General features: G+C 45.9%; 1 protein-coding gene across 1 annotated transcript in view; it reads left to right on the top strand.

The window, feature by feature from the left end:
• LOC137323338 (protein boule-like) overlaps positions 1-20,848 on the top strand; it is a 91,535-nt gene that overhangs the window by 48,557 nt on the left and 22,130 nt on the right. The window contains exons 7-9 of the mRNA XM_067986821.1: positions 4,992-5,039; positions 8,483-8,611; positions 9,914-10,012. Coding sequence (XP_067842922.1) covers positions 4,992-5,039; positions 8,483-8,611; positions 9,914-10,012 — 276 coding nt within the window. The remainder of the gene's footprint in view (positions 1-4,991; positions 5,040-8,482; positions 8,612-9,913; positions 10,013-20,848) is intronic.

Raw genomic sequence — 20,848 nt, 5'->3', positions numbered from 1 at the left:
AGACGAAATGGGAGATGGCGGCGGAAGTGTACCAGTAGGATAGGGAGTAGGGGGCCAAGGAGACAGGACAGAGAAAGCAGAGGCCAGGGGCAGATGTTCAAAGAAACTACAACAGCAGCCCCAGGAGCAGCTGAGGAGGGAGGCAGGTGGCACCATAAAGAACTACAGGTAAGGGTGAAACCAGTCTGATATCAGGGAGTGGAAATGAACAGGACTTGATTCAGGGAGGGGAAGAAGGGGATCGAAGGAGCAAAATTTAAAAATAGAAGGAGCAGGCATTGGCAGCAAGTTTTAAGATATAAATAGATACTTAAAAGGCTTACTGTGTTGCATCATGAGGCAGAAAAGCGCCTTTAATGCAGAAAAACGTTGCACGACACCTCACTGAGGCATAATCAGAGAAAAATGAACACCTGAGCCAAAGAAGATATTAGATGGAGTGACCAAGAGGTGGGTTTTAAGGAGGGTCTTAAAGGAGCAGAGGGAGATGGAAAGGCAAAGAAGATCAAAGGTGGAGGTGAGGGAATGATTGAGCAAATTGAAACGGCTATGCAGTTGGGAGTTTGAAAGTGCAGTTATAAATGGCTTTGGGGTAGACGTAGAGGAAGTGGGGTTGGCTAGGAGTAGAAAGATGTGGGTGGTAAGGAATTCAAAGAAGTGGTCAAAGATGGCTGTGATAATGATAGAGAGACCTCAGGAGATGGCAAAGTCAAGGACATAGCTGTGAATATGGGTAGTAGAGTTTATATGGAAGGAGAGGTTTAGGGAGGACACTGAATTCAGGAGAGGACAAGGGGAGCTGAAGGTGGAGATTGAAATTGCAGAGGATGAGAAGTCACTCAGTGCAACAGCTGAGGTAGGATATCTCTGAGAAACTTAGGGGGGTGGGTCTTTGTTGGGAGGGCTGGGAGAAAACAAGGATTTTACAAGAGAGGCAATAGGGGTGGAATAAGATAAGGTACTTGCAGGAGGAGAAGGTACCAGAGGAATATGGGGTGATACTATGGTGTCATTTGGTGATGAGGACCACACTACAGCAGTTTGGGCAGTGCACATGGGGAGGCTTTAGTAAAGGGGCACGTTGTCATTACTTGTGAGCCGTTTCAGTCAAAACTAGGATTTCAGTGCATCCACAATAAGGTCATGGATGGCAGGGCCCATGTTCGTGAGTGAGCAGACATTCTGGAAGATATTAAGGAGTCGGGCGGTGATTTTTGTTCTGCTGGCAGAGTCCAAGGGGACAGTGATAGGTTGAATGAGTGGGACAGGGAGGAGGTTGGTGAGATTAGCCCTAGCAGGCATTCTGAGTGGAAAATCAAGGCATCATTTGACCGAGTGTGGCACCAAGATGCCCTAGTAAAATTGAAGTCATTGGGAATCAGGGAGAAAACTCTCGAGTGGCTGGAGTCATACCTAGCACAAAGGAAGATGGTAGTGGTTGTTGGAGGCCAATCATCTTAGCCCCAGGGCATTGCTGCAGGAGTTCCTCAGGGCAGTGTCCTAGGCCCAACCATCTTCAGCTGCTTCATCAATGACCTTCCCTCCATCATAAGGTCAGAAATGGGGATGTTCGTTGATGATTGCATAGTGTTCAGTTCCATTCGCAACCCCTCAGATAATGAAGCAGTCCGAGCCCGCATGCAGCAAGACCTGGACAACATCCAGGCTTGGGCTCATAAGTGGCAAGTAAAATTCGCGCCAGACAAGTGCCAGGCAGTGACCATCTCCAAGAGAGAGTCTAACCACCTCGCCTTGACATTCAACGGCATTACCATCGCCGAATCCCCCACCATCAACATCCTGGGGGTCACCATTGACCAGAAACTTAACTGGACCAGCCATATAAATACTGTGGCTATAAGAGCAGGTCAGAGGCTGGGTATTCTGTGGAGAGTGACTCACCTCCTGACTCCCCAAAGCCTTTCCACCATCTACAAGGCATAAGTCAGGAGTGTGGTGGAATACTCTCCACTTGCCTGGATGAGTGTAGCTCCAACAACACTCAAGAAGCTCGACACCATCCAGGACAAAGCAGCCCGCTTGATTGGCACTCCATCCACCACCCTTAACATTCACTCCCTTCACCACCGGCGCACTGTAGCTGCAGTGTGTACCATCCACAGGATGCACTGCAGCAACTCGCCAAGGCTTCTTCGACAGCACCTCCCAAACCTGCGACCTCTACCACCTAGAAGGACAAGAGCAGTGTGTACATGGGAACAACACCACCTGCACATTCCCCTCCAAGTCACACACCATCCCGACTTGGAAATATATTGCCGTTCCTTCATCGTCGCTGGGTCAAAATCTGGAACTCCCTTCCTAAAAGCACTGGGAGAACCTTCACCACACGGACTGCAGCGGTTCAAGAAGGCGGCTCACCACCACCTTCTCAAGGGCAATTAGAGACGGGCAATAAATGCTGGCTGCGCCAGCGTCGCCCACATCGCATGAACGAATAAAAAGAAAGTCAGTAAGAGAAAAGGATGGGGCATTTTGGGTTGCTACTCCTAAGGAGGCAGCGACAGTTGTCTCAATGGGCCCTTCGGAGAATGCCAAGAGCGGGACAGAGGGTATCTGGGCTTATTCAACAAAATGAGATAGAAGTAATGGGCTTGGATCCAGAATGGCAGCAAAATGCACATGCGAATAGACACAGAAGGAATTCAGGTTACAAAGACATGGTAGAGATTAGGAAAGACACGTCCTGGTCATAAACAGAGGACAGGGAGGAGACGATATGAAAGAATCTAAAGTTAAATTCTGAGGTCCTGTGATGTGGTGAAGTTGACTTGTATTGTGGGGGGGAGTCAGCTTAGATGGTCCACAAACCAGTGTCCAGGTTTGGAGACAGTTGTAGAGAGGTTATCCAGTGGAATGAGATGGCTGAGGAAGAGTGGAAAGTCAACCGTGAGCTTGCAGAAGTTGATCCAGGGGTCCAGCAGGTGTAGGCAGTGTGCACCAGCGGATCTGGCATACCAGCAGAGGAACAAAGAGCAGTGGGAGTAAAATACAAGAGTAAAGTGAAGTCGAGAGAGACAAGAAAGAATAAGATAAAACCATGGGATCAGTGCAGATAAGGTAGTTGGTTCCAGGAACCGCTGCAGGGAAGTGAGGAGCACTCAAGTTCGAGAGCAGCAGCTTGAGGAGCTTTAATGAATATTCCGAGATTTTTTTTTAATCTTCCCCTTCTCTATAAAATCGACAATTGTTTTGTGCACACAGTTTTACTCCTGACTCCACCTTCATAAAAGAAGAAAATTGAAAGCACTGATTAAAAGTTGTATTTACTACAACTGAAAAATTGTTAAATTACCAGAAATCATTAAAAACTGAATATCAAAACCAGTTCCCTTAATTCATGGGGAATAAGTTTTCTGTCATTGAGTTACCCAAGTTTGATTTATTGCATAAATTTTGCAAGTACAAAGGCCTTCCATAATGGGAGCACTGATGAGAATTGGGTGCAGTGATTAGTTTTCCACATTCTATGATCTGTAGTCCTGTTGAGTGAGGCTGCAAGCCAGGAGTGAAGTCTCGCAAAATTTGCACTAGTCTTTAAGCTCATCCACTATTTTTTGACCACCGACACCTTTTTGAGTAGCAACCCTTTGAGGTCTACTTTCTTTAGATGTGGAGATGCCGGTGATGGACTGGGGTTGACAATTGTAAACAATTTTACAACACCAAGTTATAGTCCAGCAATTTTATTTTAAATTCACAAGCTTTCGGAGGCTACCTCCACCACATCGTTCACCTGAGGAAGGAGGTAGCCTCCGAAAGCTTGTGAATTTAAAATAAAATTGCTGGACTATAACTTGGTGTTGTAAAATTGTTTCCTTTCTTTAGGACAATTCTAATTGGTGTTCTTTTTTTTTATTCTTTCATGGGATGTGGCTGTCACTGGCAAGGCCAGCATTTATTGCCCATCCCTAATTGCCCTTGGAAAGGTGATGATGAACAACTGAGTGGCTTGCTAGGCCATTTCAGAGGGCGATTAAGAATCAACCACATTGCTGTGGGTCTGGAGTCACATATAGGCCAGACCGGGTAAGGACGGCAGGGTTCCTGCCCTAAAAGACATTAGTGAACCAGATGGATTTTTACGACAATCCGGTGGTTTCATGGCCATCATTACTGAGACTAGTTTTTATTATTCCAGATTTTATTTAATTAATTGAATTTAAATTCCCCAGCTGCCGTGGCGGGATTGTTTTGCAATCCATGACAGCTTCCAGGTACAACACTTACCTTAGTAATGGTTCAGTCGTACCTGCATTCTTATGAAATAAATAGCATGATATTGGTTGAGGAACTCCTTTCATTCCCTTCAGGGACTTGAAACTGTTACTGCTACCTCCTGCTGAAATCTTTCCCCAGTATATGACCAGCTTTCTTAAATTGGCTTGCTGCTTCTTTTTCACCTTCCACAGCAATAGTTCAACAGAGCCTTAATCCCTGCACTATTGTCAGTGCTCGAGCAGTGTCATTGTTGCTTGAATTAGTGGGTCTTGAGGTTTCAACTAAGTTCGTTGAGGCTTTTTTTAACTCAGTTACCCAAGGCTTGTGGCTTTCCTTCATAAGGCACAGTAAATTTTCCTATCTCCTCAAAAGAGAAGGTAGAGGTAATTGTGAATAGCTTTTTTTCAGCAGCCCTCAGTCCTCAATACACTGTCCTGGACAACTGCTGACTCTTCATTATATTATCAGGATTGCCTCTCAGTTGGGAACGTGTCCAAATGTCCTGGAGATAACAAGGAAGTCATGAGTGATCCAGATATTTCTGTTCCCGCATTTTTGTGGAATTTCAGGCACCTTTTATTTATGTTGTTTGCAGCAAAATTATCTGAGAATGTGAACTTGCTTTGTTTTCTCATAAACTTCCTTGTAGACTGCCATAGAACACTTGCTTTCTGAAAAGAAATCTGAACTTTTTAGATGATTGTTGTTTTCACGGGATGTATTTCATTATCTGCTATTTTTGTTTGCAGGCGCCTGCTCATTGTCTCGCAGGCCAGTGGCAGTGGGGGTTACCACAGGTAAAACTTCTAATTGTTTCGTTTTTGCATGATTAGTAAGCTATTTTTACATTTGAGCAAAAGATGGCAGTGCGCCAACTTATTAATAGCTGATGTTTGGAATTTGGGTCCCGCTCTGCGCTTATTAATGACAAAAAAGTTTTGCCTGCTTGATGCAGGTTTACAGATTAATATGCATGGCGTACAAATTTTTCATCAGCTTTATGAATGGGAAACTGAAACTGCACTGTGGCTATTTAGCTTTTTGTTGAAGTTAATGAAGCTTGTTAAAAATAGAGTTAAGAGAGAAATCAGGAGGGCAAAAAGGGGACATGAGATTGCTTTGGCAGATAAGGCAAAGGAGAATCCAAAGAGCTTCCACAAATATATAAAGGGCAAAAGAGTAACTAGGGAGAGAGTAGGGCCTCTTAAGGATCAACAAGGTCATCTATGTGCGGAACCACAAGAGATGGGTGAGATCCTAAATGAATATTTCACATCGGTATTTACGGTTGAGAAAGGCATGGATGTTAGGGAACTTGGGGAAATAAATAGTGATGTCTTGAGGAGTGTACATATTACAGAGAGGGAGGTGCTGGAAGTCTTAACGCGCATCAAGGTAGATAAATCTCCGGGACCTGATGAAATGTATCCCAGGACGTTATGGGAGGTTAGGGAGGAAATTGCGGGTCCCCTAGCAGAGATATTTGAATCATCGACAGCTACAGGTGAGGTGCCTGAAGATTGGAGGGTAGCAAATGTTGTGCCTTTGTTTAAGAAGGGCGGCAGGGAAAAGCCTGGGAACTACAGACCGGTGAGCCTCACATCTGTAGTGGGTAAGTTGTTAGAGGGTATTCTGAGAGACAGGATGTACAGGCATTTGGAGAGGCAGGGACTGATTAGGAACAGTCAGTATGGTTTTGTGAGAGGAAAATCATGTCTCACGAATTTGATTGAGTTTTTTGAAGGGGTAACCAAGAAGATAGATGAGGGCTGTGCAGTAGACGTGGTCTACATGGACTTTAGCAAAGCCTTTGACAAGGTACCGCATGGTAGGTTGTTACATAAGGTTAAATCTCACGGGATCCAAGGTGAGGTAGCCAATTGGATACAAAATTGGCTTGACGACAGAAGACAGAGGGTGGTTGTAGAGGGTTGTTTTTCAAACTGGAGGCCTGTGACCAGCGGTGTGCCTCAGGGATTGGTGCTGGGTCCGCTGTTATTTGTTATTTATATTAATGATTTGGATGAGAATTTAGGAGGCATGGTTAGTAAGTTTGCAGATGACGCCAAGATTGGTGGCATTGTGGACAGTGAAGAAGGTTATCTAGGATTGCAACGGGATCTTGATAAATTGGGCCAGTGGGCCGATGAATGGCAGATGGAGTTTAATTTAGATAAATGTGAGGTGATGCATTTTGGTAGATCGAATCGGGCCAGGACCTACTGCGTTAATGGTAGGGCGTTGGGGAGAGTTATAGAACAAAGAGATCTAGGAGTACAGGTTCATAGCTCCTTGAAAGTGGAGTCACAGGTGGATAGGGTGGTGAAGAAGGCATTCAGCATGCTTGGTTTCATTGGTCAGAACACTGAATACAGGAGTTGGGATGTCTTATTGAAGTTGTACAAGACATTAGTAAGGCCACACTTGGAATACTGTGTACAGTTCTGGTCACCCTATTATAGAAAGGATATTATTAAACTAGAAAGAGTGCAGAAAAGATTTACTAGGATGCTACCGGGACTTGATGGTTTGACTTATAGGGAGAGGTTGGATAGACTGAGACTTTTTTCCCTGGAGAGTAGGAGGTTTAGGGGTGATCTTATAGAAGTCTATAAAATAATGAGGGGCATAGATAAGGTAGATAGTCAAAATCTTTTCCCAAAGGTAGGGGAGTCTATAACGAGGGGGCATAGATTTAAGGTGAGAGGGGAGAGATACAAAAGGGTCCAGAGGGGCAGTTTTTTCACTCAAAGGGTGGTGAGTGTCTGGAACGAGCTGCCAGAGGCAGTAGTAGAGGCGGGTACAATTTTGTCTTTTAAAAAGCATTTGGACAGTTACATGGGTAAGATGGGTATAGAGGGATATGGGCCAAGTGCAGGCAATTGGGACTAGCTTAGTGGTATAAACTGGGCGACATGGACATGTTGGGCCGAAGGGCCTGTTTCCATGTTGTAAACTTCTATGATTCTATAGCTCCAACAAAAATGATATCATGAAATCCATTTAGTTTTTGAGATACTGTGGAACCATTGCTGAATTTAATTTCATTAATGTGGTGCTCACAAGCCAGCCTGTCAATAATCAGATCATTAGTGTGACATATTGAATATCGAAAAACTGGTCCTGACCCAAAAGGAAAGGAATCCTCAGATGTTCACACACAAATGCATATTATGGTACTTCTCTTTTTATTTATACTATTTGACAAAACTGACGACAGTGAAGAAATTTTACCTGTATAGATGATATGTAATTGGCATCAGTATTCTAACATTTTGCTACCCATTGGCTTCACTGACAAAACCAACGGTCAAAACTTCTGACCGGGAGTTCTTATATAGCATTATATACTATACAGAAAGGTCTGGAGAAAGGATGTGACTCATCAGGTCATCATGCAACATTTATTAAGGGACATTGTGCCATTTTTGCACTTGTTTGGATGATGCCCTATTTATCTGCGTCTATGGAGCCTGAGGTAGACTCAAAAATGAAGGCCTTATTGAAGAGGGGTAATCTGACTAGATTGATTCCTGGTATGAGAGGATTGTCCTATGAGGAGAGATTGAGTAGAATGGGCTTATAATCTCTGGATCTTAGAAGAATGAGAGGTGATCTAATTGAAACATACAAGATTCTGAGGGGGCTTGACAGGGTAGATGCTGAGAGGTCGTTTCCTCTGACTGGAGAGCCTAGAACTAGGGGACATAGTCTCAGGATAAAGAGTCGGCCATTTAAGACTGAGATGAGAAGGAATTCCTTCACTCTGAGGGTTGTGAATCTTTGGAATTCTCTACCTCAGAGGATTCTGAGTTGTTGAGTATATTCAAGGCTGGGATAGATAGACTTTTGGACTCTAGGGGAATCAAGGGATATGGGGATCAAGCTGGAAAGTGGAGTTGATGTCGAAGATCAGCCATGATCTTATTGAATGGCGGAGGAGGCTCGAGGGGCCATACGGCCTACTCCTGCTTCTATTTCTTATGTTCTTATGACATCTGTTCTTCACATACAAAAAAATAAAGAGCTATGTATCCTTCTAAATGGTTTTACTTATTACTGTGTTTTTCATGCTTGTACTTTGCAGTTTTGGCGAGACAGTAGGAATCAGGATTTTTGTATCACATCGTCTCATCCAACAAAATATTTTCTAAAGCTTATCCAAATGGCCTAGCATTGTAAATTGATGTGTCAAATACTTTTTTTGTGTGCCATTTACATTGCTTACTTATTTCATCAGTCACCAGCTTCTACAGCCTCTGTGTTATATCTACAACCATCTGAGATAATATATCAACCAGTGGAAATGCCTCAGGATGGCGGATGTGCACCTCCTCCACTTCCAGTGATGGAAGCCTCTATGCCCGAGGTAAAATTATTAATTGGTTAACAAAAAGAAAAACAAATTGCAGTATTTATTTCTGTTTTTATCTGACGTAACAATTTATTCAGTGCCCTGCAGTGTAATTTCTGACTTTCTTGTTGCCATCCTCTCTGCAATTATATATAAACTGTTGATTGCCTATGGAGTTGGTCATGAACAAAAAAATTAAAACCCACGTCTTTGTCCTAATGTTACTTTCTCTATGCTTGTCTTCTGCTTTCTATTTTTTTGTGACTCACATTGTTTTTCTGTTTGCCTTCCACTCTTTCTGTTTCTCTCACATTTTTGTTTGTTGTCAAAGTAGAGTTTACTCTTAATTGTGCCTGGGGAATCAGGTAGAGGGAAAAAGGGCGGACACTTGTCTTTATCTTTCTCTCTCTATGTCAACAACTTGAATTTGTATTCAGCAGTTTACAAGAGCGAAGTGGACAATGAGCAGGTGACAGTGAAAAAGTTAGGAGAGGTGGATTTTGTTTGCAAGATGAGAGATGAACCAAGGCTAATACATTGGAAGATGGGAACCATTAATGGATGCAAGGAAAGGGGTGATGGGTAACCAGGACTTAGTAAAGAAATAATGTGCATTTATATAGCACCTTTCAAAACCTCATGACATCCCAGTGTGCTTCATAGCCAATTAAATACTTTTGAAGTGTATTTATTATTATAAAGTAGGGAGACATGGCAGCCAATTTATGTACAGCAAGCTCCTGCAAACAGTGATGAAATAAGTGACCAGATAATCTCTTTTTTTTAGTGGTGATGGTTGAGGGGTCAATATTGGCTAGGACACCAGGGGAACTCCCCTGCTTTTCTTCCCATAGTGCCGGGATTTTTTTACACCCATCTGAGAAGGCAGACATTTGGTTTTCCATTTGATCCGAACGATTGCACTCTTGACAGTGCAGCACTGAATTGTCAGCTTACGTTATGCACTCAAGTCTCTGGCGTGGGGTTTGAACCCACAGCCTTCTGACTCAGGCAAGAGTGCAATCACTGAATTAGGCTGACACCTGTAGATGATAGGATGCAAGTTGCAGAGTTTTTGTAGATTGGAGCTGAGGTGGCCAGGGAGGAGAGCATTGGAAACGTCTTTCTTTATATATGCCTGCCACTTAGTACTCCCTTAGTACTTCAACTTCTGTTTTCATGGTTTTCCAAAATGTAATTAGTGGTAATTTTAAGGAGAAATAAGGATTTTTGTGAGCATTACACACTTTTGTACTGAGTCAGATCATTATGTAGTGTGCAATATTAGGTTAGTAATTGGATCTTTTTGTCCCCTAGCCCTATGCTGATCACAGTGTTCAAGCACCATACCACCAGGTTTACACCCAAAGTCCTATGGCAGTAGCAGCCCCTGTGATGCAGCAGGAACAGGTGAAGGTAGGAACACATTTTTTCCCCCCCTATTTTAGTTTTTCCCAGGCAAACCCCAGATGAGAGGGGAGGAAGATGGTCTACCACTAAAAAGAAGGGTGACATATTAGCCATTTTTTCTTTCCTCTGGTGACATGATCCCACACCAAGAACTTGTGTTAGTGATTGCAGGTGCAACCTATGTCATATGATAATAGGCCAAATCTTGCTGGAGCAGGACATCTTACGGTGTGCGCCATTAGTTAGACTGTTCCCTGAACCCTTCAGCATCAAAAAATTTTGCACCCTAACTTGCTGGAAATGAGAGGGCATCTGGGACCTTAGTGAACAATGGGACCAACAGTGTATCTCCTTAAGCAGTTAGATTGAAGGATTGAGAAAGAAACAGAAGAACGACGGGGAAGGAGGGTGAAATAGAGTCAAATCAGGTACAGAAAGAGAAATAAAGAGAGGGAAAGAAAGATTGGATTAAGAGAGAGAAAAAAGAGACATAAAGGAAAAGTTTTTTAAAAATTGCTACATGCAAGAATGAGATTGAACAGTTTAAATTGTTCCCTTTCTATGCCAGAAAGGTTGATTGGCATTGCATTAACAATTATCACATCGTTAAAAAGGTACTTACGCTCTTAATTACCAGATTTAACTTTCTGTGGCGAGGTTAATGTGCAAATCCAGCAAGTTCTTAAAAATAACGGGGCGGCAAGGGCGAGATGCCGTTTGTGCAAAGTAAACAGTGGAACGTGTAAATGGACCAGCAAGTTCTGGACATTCGCATCTCACGGTGTATCACTTAATCTCCTGAACTTGCTGGCCGATTTGCATATTAATAACAGAGTGTGTCATTAACACGCTGTCATTTTTCCAGCAAGATCCGGCTTAGTGTGCTTCCCCAATCTGAAATTTTCAAGAGTGACAGAATGATGGGATATATTTCGCTTAGCTAATTTTAACAAAGAAGTAGATGTGACCATTTGGTGGGAAATGGTACTTTATACTTTTTTTACGATAATTGTTGAACCAAGAAAAAGAAAACGTACACTTTTCCAACAGTTTCTTGCTCTTTTTGTTGATGTAAAGTTTGTACTGGGAGCCAGATATTATATGGGATCCAAGTGCAATAACTGGCCCTAAACTGAATATAATTTGTCCAAGTAATTGCAAATAAGATTAATGTTGTGCCATATTCAGAAAGGATGACAAAAGACGACCGTGACTACAGACCCATTAGTCTTACTTCCATTCTGTGTAAAATAATAGAATCAGTTATCAGGAATAAACATGAGGACGATCTTTACAATTACAATCTAATAAACAGCAATTAACATATTGAATAGTCGAATATTGCGAGGATGGTTGAGTGTCACAGAATAAAAGCATTGTGACAGCTGCCCGAGTACCTTACAGAAACTTGCATGATCTGTTTTTGTGATTATCGACCAGCTGGTAGCCCTTCGTATTCATGAGTGCTGCTGGTTGGTCTTCTAGTGCCTTGATAGCAACATGTGTGCAATCAGTGATGCCCAGGATGTGAGGGAAGCCAGCTACTGTCGATAATCCATGAGCTGACTCAAATTTACTATTGAAGTCAATGAGGAAAGTGATGTGCTGGTTTGCCCTGGCTAACAGTGCATTAGTGACCTTCCTAATAAAGCTGTGCACTGCAGATTGGAAGATGTCCTCTGTAGCAGACTGGAAGGAGCCAGTGGCAAAGAAGCTAAGTGCTATGGTGACTTTGACTGCCACTGGCAAAGCATAACACTCTGGTCCAGGAGGCTGCAGACTGCAACAGCCTGCTTGGAGAAGCACAGCCTCCTGATGCATAGCCCTTCAGATAAATCCAAGAAAGTAACTGTTGGTGTGCATGTGCTGGGTATGGCCTCCTCTGAGCATCCCCCCTCACCTGCTGTCTTCTATTAGGCCCAGCAGCTGCTTGTGCTGCTTACTGAGGTTGCTGTTGCTGCTCCTGTTCCTCCATCCAAATGAAACTGGCAATAACACCGCCCATGATAAGTGATAGAGCTTACTGAGGGTAAGTAAGGCAAGTAATATCAGAAAGAAGCGATTTGGAAGCTGGAAATTCTCCTAGCAATCCAGATGGCACACAGATCCTATGATCCAATTACCTGTAGCTGAGTGCCCCTTTAAATACAGCTTCAGTGGCTCTGAGTGACCAATCTCACTAGGATTGACTGGCGGGTTGGGTGCTGGGCGGGTCTTCTGCAATTTCCTGTTAAAATGGCATTGGGGTTCTAATTGCTTCATAGGACCCCAATTTGCGTGTATTCTTGAGGTCCCCAAAAACTAAGATGGGTACCGTGGCCAACTTAAAAAAAAACTGGACGGTTAAAATGGAGGCCAGCGGAATGGCTGCCCCGTTCCTGCGGGGCAGAGAGGGTTAGAATTGACTCTTTAGAATCCTTAATTTGAGATTAAATGATGCGCATTCAGAGATGCATGGGATATTCAAGAACAAACAACCAGCCCGGATTTATCAAAAGCAAGATATGTTTGACAAACTTTTTTTTGAAGAAATCATTGCTATTATAGGTAATGGGAATACAGTAGATGCAGCATATATGGATTTTCAAAAGGCATTCAATCAATAAGGTGTCCCACAGGACGATTGTTACAAAACTTCAGGCATCTGGTATAATAGGAAATGTAGCAGCAAGGACAGTAAGTTAGTTGGCGGACAGGAAACAACGGGTTAGTTGCTAATCAGCATTGCTTGGGTTGGGTGTGATATTTCTCAGGGGCAGTCAGTACTGGGTCGCCTTTTGTTCTTGATGTGTATTTATTAATAATTTGGATTTGGGACACAGGTAGCAAGATATAAAATTTGGTGAGCAAACAGCGAGGAAGGCTGCAGAAGACCTCGGGGGACACGGACAGGGTGGGGGAATTGGTAGACAGGTGTAATTTAATGCAGAGAAGTGTGAAGGAGTGCATTTTAGGAGGGAAAACAAATAATGGGAGCATACACTCAGTTGAAAGATGCTGACTAGTGTGGAGAATGAACCTGCAGTTGCTGCAAGAAGAGGGAGAAGGAGGTCCTATACCACACAGGTCTTCAGGAACTGATTTTCATACCTCAATCACTGATAAGCAATGTATCGGCATCTCTGCTTCTCAAGGGAAGCAATCACAGAGCTGTGTCACCTGTTGCAGCACAAACCTAAGCCCCAAACCAGGGCATGGACACCACTGCCTGTGACTGTCAAGGTCACTGTGGTCCTGAATTTTTATGCCACAGGGTTGTTCCAGGCTGCAACAGATGACATCAGCAACATGCACTCAGTATGCTGTGCATTGCTTATCAGGGATGTCACCAAGGCTCTCTACTTCAGAAGGAACAACTTCATCTTCTTCAGTGTGGAGCCAACGAAGCAGGTTGAGAGAGCTTGGGGCTTTGCTGGCTCCCATAAGTGCAAGACTGCACCCACATTGCCTTACTTGCTCCGCATCAAGACCCAGGCATGTATGTCTAGAAGTGATTCCTCTTCCTCAATGTGCAGGTGGTGTGTGACGACAGGCGGAGCATCATTTAGGTCTGTGCCCAGTTTCATGACAGTAGCAATGACAGCTTCGTCCTGCGTTAGTCCTCATTACCCCCCCACTCCACCCAGACCATCGGGTTTCACGCTGGTTGCTAGGGAACAGGGTGTCTGCCCTGAATGCGTGGTTCATGATTCGTGCCAAACACAGAACCCAAGGAGATCTGCAATCGGAACCGTAGTCCACCAGAGCTCTGATTGAGCAGACGATAGACCTTCTCAAGCAGAGGTTCCGTTGCTTTGATTGTTCAGGAGGAGTTTTGCCATACAGCCTAGATCGCGTCTCCAAATTCGTGGTCGTCTGCTGCGTGCTCCGTAATATTGCCTCCAAAGGACCCAACCCCTGGAGCCACCTGGGGAGGAAGAAGTGCAGGTGCCTGAAAATGAGGATGAGTAAAAAAAAAGAGGGCGACCAGAGCCAGAGCTGTCAGGCAGCAAATAATCAAGGAGAGATTCACCTGAACAATCCCTCTGTCCCTACCCCCAGCCCATGCAACACCACAGCTTGCACCCAACTCACCACATCCACTACATTAATGTCCTCAAAGTAGAAAACCTCCTTTGACCTCTTCTTACCATCAGTATAAAGCAGCAGAATAATTAACAGAAGTCGAACAACACCAAGAAGAATCATTCTTCATTTCATTATTCCACAAAAGTAACAATAGACAGCTACAGGTGAGGCAGGAGAGTCCGAGAGGGGGAGGAGAGTCCGAGAGGTGAGCACAGTGTAAAGGAGAGTCCGAGAGCAGGAGAGTCTGAGAGCTGAACGTAGTGTAAATCGAAGGCAAGTCATGGCAGCACAGCTCGCACCTGTGATATACTCCTCCTGTACGATGTGGGAAGTCATGGACACTACCAGTGTCCCTGGCGACCATGTGTGCAGGAAGTGTGTCCAGCTGCAGCTACTGGCTAACCGTATTTCGGAGCTGGAGCTGCGGGTGGATTCACTGTGGAGCATCCGCGATGCTGAAACTATCGTGGATAGCACGTTCAGTGAGGTGGTCACACCGCAGCTAAAGATTATGCAGGCAGAAAGGAAATGGGTGACCGCCAGGCAGAGTAAAAGGACTAGGCAGGTAGAGCAGGAGTCCCCTGGGGCCATCTCCCTCTCAAACAGATATACCGCTTTGGATACTGTTTGGGGAGATGGCTTATCAGGGGAAAGCAGCAAGAGCCAAGTTCGTGGCACCACGGGTGGCTCTGCTGCACAGGAGGGGGGGAATAAGAGTGGCAGGGCTATAGTGATAGGGGATTCAATTGTAAGGGGAACAGATAGGCGTTTCTTCGGCCGCAAACGTGACTCCAGGATGGTATGTTGCCTCCCTGGTGCAAGGGTCAAGGATGTCATGGAGCGGCTGCAGGGCATTCTGAAGGGGGAGGGTGAACAGCCAGTAGTCATGGTCCATATCGGTACCAACGACATAGATTTTTTAAAAAAGGGATGAGTTCCTGCAAGGTGAATTGAAGGAGTTAGGAGATAAATTAAAAAGCAGGACCTCAAAGGTAGTGATCTCAGGATTACTACCAGTGCCACGTGCTAGTGAGTATAGGAACAGGAGAATAGACCAGATGAATGCGTGGCTGCAGGGATGGTGTAGGAGGGAGTGATTTAGATTCCTGGGACATTGGGACCGGTTCTGGGGAAGATGGGACCTGTACAAGCAGGACAGGTTACACCCGAGCAGGACCGGGACCGATGTCCTCGCGGGGGTGTTTGCTGGTGCTGTTGGGGAAGGTTTAAACTGGAATGGCAGGGGAATGGGAACCTGAGCAGGGAGACAGAGGAGGGGGAAACAAGCATAGAAACAAAAGACAGAAAAGGAAGAAGCAATAGTGGAAGGCAGAGAAAACAAGGGCAAAAAACAAATAGGGCCATAGTACAAAATAATACTAAGTTGACTAGCAATCTTAAAAAGACAAGTCTAAAGACATTAATGCGCGGAGCATTCACAATAAGGTAGATGAATTAACAGCGCAGATAGATATCAACGGGTATGATATAGTTGCGATTACGGAGACATGGCTGCAGAGTGACCAAGGATGGGAACTGAACATCCAGGGGTATTCAATATTGAGGAAGGACAGGCAAAAAGGGAAAGGAGGTGGAGTAGCATTGTTAGTAAAGGAGGAAATCAATGCAATAGTGAGGAAGGATATTGGCTCGGAAAATCACGATGTGGAATCTGTATGGGTGGAGCTAAGAAACACCACGGGGCAGAAAATGTTTGTGGGGGTTGTCTATAGGCCCCCAAACAGATGTGGAGATGTAGGGGAGGGCATTAAACAGGAAATTAGAGACGCATGCAAGAAGGGTACAACTATAATCATGGGTGACTTTAATTTACATAAAGATTGGTCAAACCAAATTGGCAATAATACTGTGGGGGAGGAATTCCTGGAGTGTGTACGTGATGGATTTCTAGACCAATATGTTGAGGAACCAACTAGAGAACAGGCAATCCTAGACTGTGTTTGTGCAATGAGAAAGGATTAATTAACAATCTTGTTGTGCGGGGTCCCTGAGGGCAGAGCGACCGTAACATGATAGAATTCCTCATTAAGATGGAGAGTGAAGTAGTTGAATCCGAAACTAGGGTCCTGAATCTAAATAAAGGAAATTATGAAAGTATGAGGTGCGAGTTGGCTAGGATAGATTGGGGAACTTTACTAAAAGGGATGACGGTGGATAGGCAATGGCTAATATTTAAAGAACGTGTGCAGGAATTACGACAATTATTCATTCCTGTCTGGCGCAAAAATAAAACAGGAAAGGTGACTCAACCGTGGCTTACAAATGAAATTGGGGATAGTATTAGATCCAAAGAGGAGACAAATAAAATTGCCTGAAAAAGCGGCAAGCCTGAGGATTGGGAGCAGTTTAGAATTCAGCAAAGGAGGACAAAGTGATTGATTAAGAGGGGAAAAATAGAGTATGCGAGTAAACTAGCAGGGAACATAAAAACTGACTGTAAAAGCTTCTACAAATATGTCAAGAGAAAAAGATTAGTGAAGGCAAATGTAGGTCCCTTACAGTCAGAAACGGGGGAAATTATTATGGGAACAAAGAAATGGCAGAACAATTAAACACATACTTTCGTTCTGTCTTCACAAAGGAGGACACAAAAATAGTGCTAGGGAAATTAATGGGGCTAAAGGCTGACAAATCCCCAGGGCCTGATAATCTACATCCCAGAGTACGAAAGGAAGTGGCCCTGGACATTGTGGATGCATTGGTGATCATCTTCCAAAATTCTATAGACTCTGGAACAGTTCCTACAGATTGGAGGGTGGCAAATGTAACCCCACTATTTAAAAAAGGAGGGAGAGAAAAAACAGGGAATCATGGACCAGTTAGCCTTACATCAGTAGTGGGGAAAATGCTAGAGTCTATTATAAAGGATGTGATAACAGAACACTTGGATGGCATTAACGGCTTTGGACAAAGTCAGCATGGGTTTATGAAAGGGAAATCATGCTTAACAAATCTACTGGAGTTTTTTGAGGATAGGGGAGAACAAGTGGATGTGGTGTACTGAGATTTTCAGAAGGCTTTTGATAAGGTCCCACACAAGAGGTTAGTGTGCAAAATTAAAGCATATGGGATTCGGGGGAATATACTGGCATGGATTGAGAATTGTTGACAGACTGGAAACAGAGAGTATGAATAAACGAGTCTTTTTCCGGGTGGCAGGCAGTGACTAGTGGGGTACCGCAGGGATCAGTGCTTGGGCCCCAGCTGTTCACAATATATATCAATGATTTGGATGAGGGAACGGAATGTAACATTTCCAAGTTTGCAGATGACACACAGCTGGGGTGGAATATGAGCTGTGAGGAGGATGCAAAGAGGCTCCAATGTGATTTAGACAAGTTGGGTTGCAAAGAGGCTCCAATGTGATTTAGACAAGTTGGGTGAGTGGGCAAGAACATGGCAGATGCAGTATAACGTGGATAAATGTGAGGTTATCCACTTTGGTTGTAAAAACAGAAAGACAGATTATTATCTGAATGGTGATAGATTGGGAAAAGGGGAGGTGCACCGAGACCTGGGTGTCCTTGTACACCAATCGCTGAATGCGAGCATTCAGGTGCAGCAAGCAGTTAGGAAGGCGAATGGTATGTTGGCGTTCATTACAAGAGGATTTGAGTACAGGAACAGGGATGTCTTACTGAGGTTGTACAGGGCCTTGGTGAGACCACATCTGGAGTATTGTGTGGAGTTTTGGTCTCCTTATCTGAGGAAGGATGTCCTTGCCATGGAGAGAGTGCAATGAAGGTTTACCAGACTGATTCCTGGGATGGCAGGACTGACGTACGAGGAGAGATTGGGTCAGCTAGGCCTATATTCACTAGAGTTTAGAAGAATGAGAGGTGATCTCATCGAAACATATAAAAGTCTAACAGGACTAGATGCAGGGAGGATGTTCCTGATGGCTGGGGAATCCATAACCAGGGGTCACAGTCTCAGGATACGGGGTATGCCATTTAGAACCAAGATGAGGAGAAATTTCTCCACTCAGAAGGTGGTGAACCTGTGGAATTCTCTGCCACACAAGGCAGTGGAGGCCAAGTCATTAAATATATTCAAGAAGGAGATAGATATATTTCTTAATGCTAAAGGGATCAAGCGAAATGCTAAAGGAACAAAGTGGGAACAGGGTACTGAGTTAGAGGATCAGCCATGATAATTTTAAATGGCGGAGCAGGCCCAAAGGGCCGAATGGCCTACTCTTGCTCCTATTTTCTATGATTCCATGATACACATCATCCCTGTGCAAAGCCCTGGGGCCTGATTTTAGCAGGCCGGCGGGTTGGGTTTCGGGTGCGTGACCTCCGTGCCCGGTGAAATTAGTGGGTTGCCCGCGCGATCGTAGCAGGCAATCCACTAATTGGAGCCACTTACCTGCTCCTCCGGGGTCCGCACTGCTGGTCTGCGCGTCGGGCGGGCTGCGCATGCGCAGTACGATCTGTCACCTGGAGGCTCTCTAGTTAAAGGGGCAGTCCTCCACTGACAGATGCTGCAACCAATGGAACAAATTACAGCATGGAGCAGCCCAGGAGGAAGGCTGCTCCCAGTTTAATGATGCCTCACCCCAGGTATCATCAGATGGGGTGAGGAGGAGGGGGAGGACAGAGATCTTCCACCCGGCGGGTGGGAGGAAGCGGCCTGCCTCTAAGGCCTGGCTCGAGGTGGCAGAGGGGGTCACCTGCGCCACCAACATATCGCCCACCTGCATACAGTGCAGGAGGCGCTCCAATGACCGCAGTAGGTCAGCCACAGTGAGAACACGTAGTCTTTCCCCTACACTCCGTCTGCCACAACACTGCCCCCACCCCACATCTCCTTCGGCACCGCCAACACTACTCTGTCACATCACCCCTCATACCCACTCAAACCCCATCCTCATCTTACCTGCACCTACTCACCTCGCCAGTACTCACCCCGCCACTAACGCAACCCAATCCTCATACAATCTCATGGCTCTATCCCATACTCACCCTCTCGTGCATCTCCCTCACGGCCAGCCTCACTCAACCTGCCACCAACTGTGCTGCAGCCACAGGGCATGCATCACATATGTGCAGTAGGCAGCGTAAGGCAAACGTGTCGTGAGCATGAAGGGGATGCACTAGGGTGTCTGAGGGTTTGCCATGGGTGTTACCTATATTGAATTTCAGAGCAACAAACATCACACATTATATTGGCACCACCACTGCCATGTCTCCGCGAATCCTGTCTGTTGTGTCCAATAATGCCCGCTCCTGGGTATCACTATGAGGACCCACCACTGATGCCACCCAGTGTGTCACTGCAGAGTAGGTGCAGGTGTATTTGCAAGCCTCTTCCGCGCAGACGACTGAGAGACATCGGCGGTGTACCCGGCTGCACCCTGGAAGGATGCGGAGGAGAAGTTGCGGAGGGCAGTGGTGACTTTGGCAGCAACAGGTAAGCAGATGGTGCTGGGGCCAGCCAGGAGCAGCTCGGCATGAAAGAGCCTGCAGACCTCCACGACTACATGTCGAGTGAATCTGCGCCTCCGTGTGCACAGCTGCTCGGAGAGGTCCGGGGAGCTGCGCCTCGGTCTGTGGACCCTGTGCAGGTGGGCGTGCAACAGCACCGTGTTGGGGGGCTCCACGTCTCTGCGGCGGACGGCGTGGACTGCGAGGTTGCTGGGGCTGGTCATGCTGTTCGTCCTCCGAGGGTGTCCGCGCACCACCCATCTGGCAGGTGTTGGTCTGAGGGGTTGTGCAGGGTAGGTGGGTGGTTCCTCGGACTGGGGCTGCGGTTTCGCGTCGGTCTGTCCTCTGGCGTGGTGGGGGGCAGGGGTTGCCCTATGTGACGCGGTGGCCTCCTGCGTGGGTGAGGGCTTCCCCCCGCCCCGCCCCCCCCCCCCCTTGGAGTGCACCTTGGCAGCTGCCACAGGCTGCTGGCTGCAACACGCCTGGTTGGAGGGAGACTGTTTCCCCCAGTGTGTGAAACACTCTGCGTTGAAGGTAAAATCCCACACTTCCTGTTTTGACAGCTGATTCAGCTCATTTAATGACCTCAACAAGCAAGGTAAGTACACTCAAGTGGATCCCCGCTGGCTTTAATTGCCTGCAGGATTCCCACCAGCGGGGGCCGCGCACGCAGCCCCGCACGTCATCGGGGAACCCGGAAGTGGTCGGGATCGTGGCGCGATCCGGTCACGTGACTGGATATCGGGATTTTCGGGGCCCCCCCGCTGGAAACCCACAGGAAACCCGACGGTAAAATCGAGCCCCTGGTGTCTGACTTGTGTGCTCTTTTCCTTTTTCTGACGTTCCTCTGTGGCTGAAGCTTGGGCGGTGGAAGGCTGCTGAACTTCCACTGAGGGCACTTGAGATAGCCGTGGTGAGCGATCTCAAGACACTCTGGGCGCAGCACCTGGCTGCAGACTGCTTCATCTCGGCAGCAGTCAGGGTAGTCTGACCCCGCTGGCTGCGTGACACCAACTAGGTCATTGGTTGAGAGGCTGGCGGAGTAGCTGGCATGCTGCCATCCTGTGAGAGGACCCCATGTGCCTCTCCCATGGTACTATTGGCACTCACGTGGGGCTGAGCCTCAGCACCCCCACTGCTCTGCCTGAGAATGGTACAGGAGTGAAGTGAGGTTGTCATTTCTATTGTGTCCTACATGGCTTGAAAGCCAGAGAAAATGTCAGAGAAAATGTCAGCAGTCTGTACTCCCAGCAAAGCTGTCAGAGCTGCTAGCAGAGGCTTCATGGCTGTGCCCACCCCCATTCCTCTGCAGTGTTTACAGAGC

Source organism: Heptranchias perlo, chromosome 7 (genome assembly GCF_035084215.1).
Source record: "Heptranchias perlo isolate sHepPer1 chromosome 7, sHepPer1.hap1, whole genome shotgun sequence".
NCBI lineage: Eukaryota > Metazoa > Chordata > Chondrichthyes > Hexanchiformes > Hexanchidae > Heptranchias > Heptranchias perlo.
Note: the sequence above shows the minus strand (reverse complement) of the source record. Positions and strands in the feature narration are given on the sequence as shown.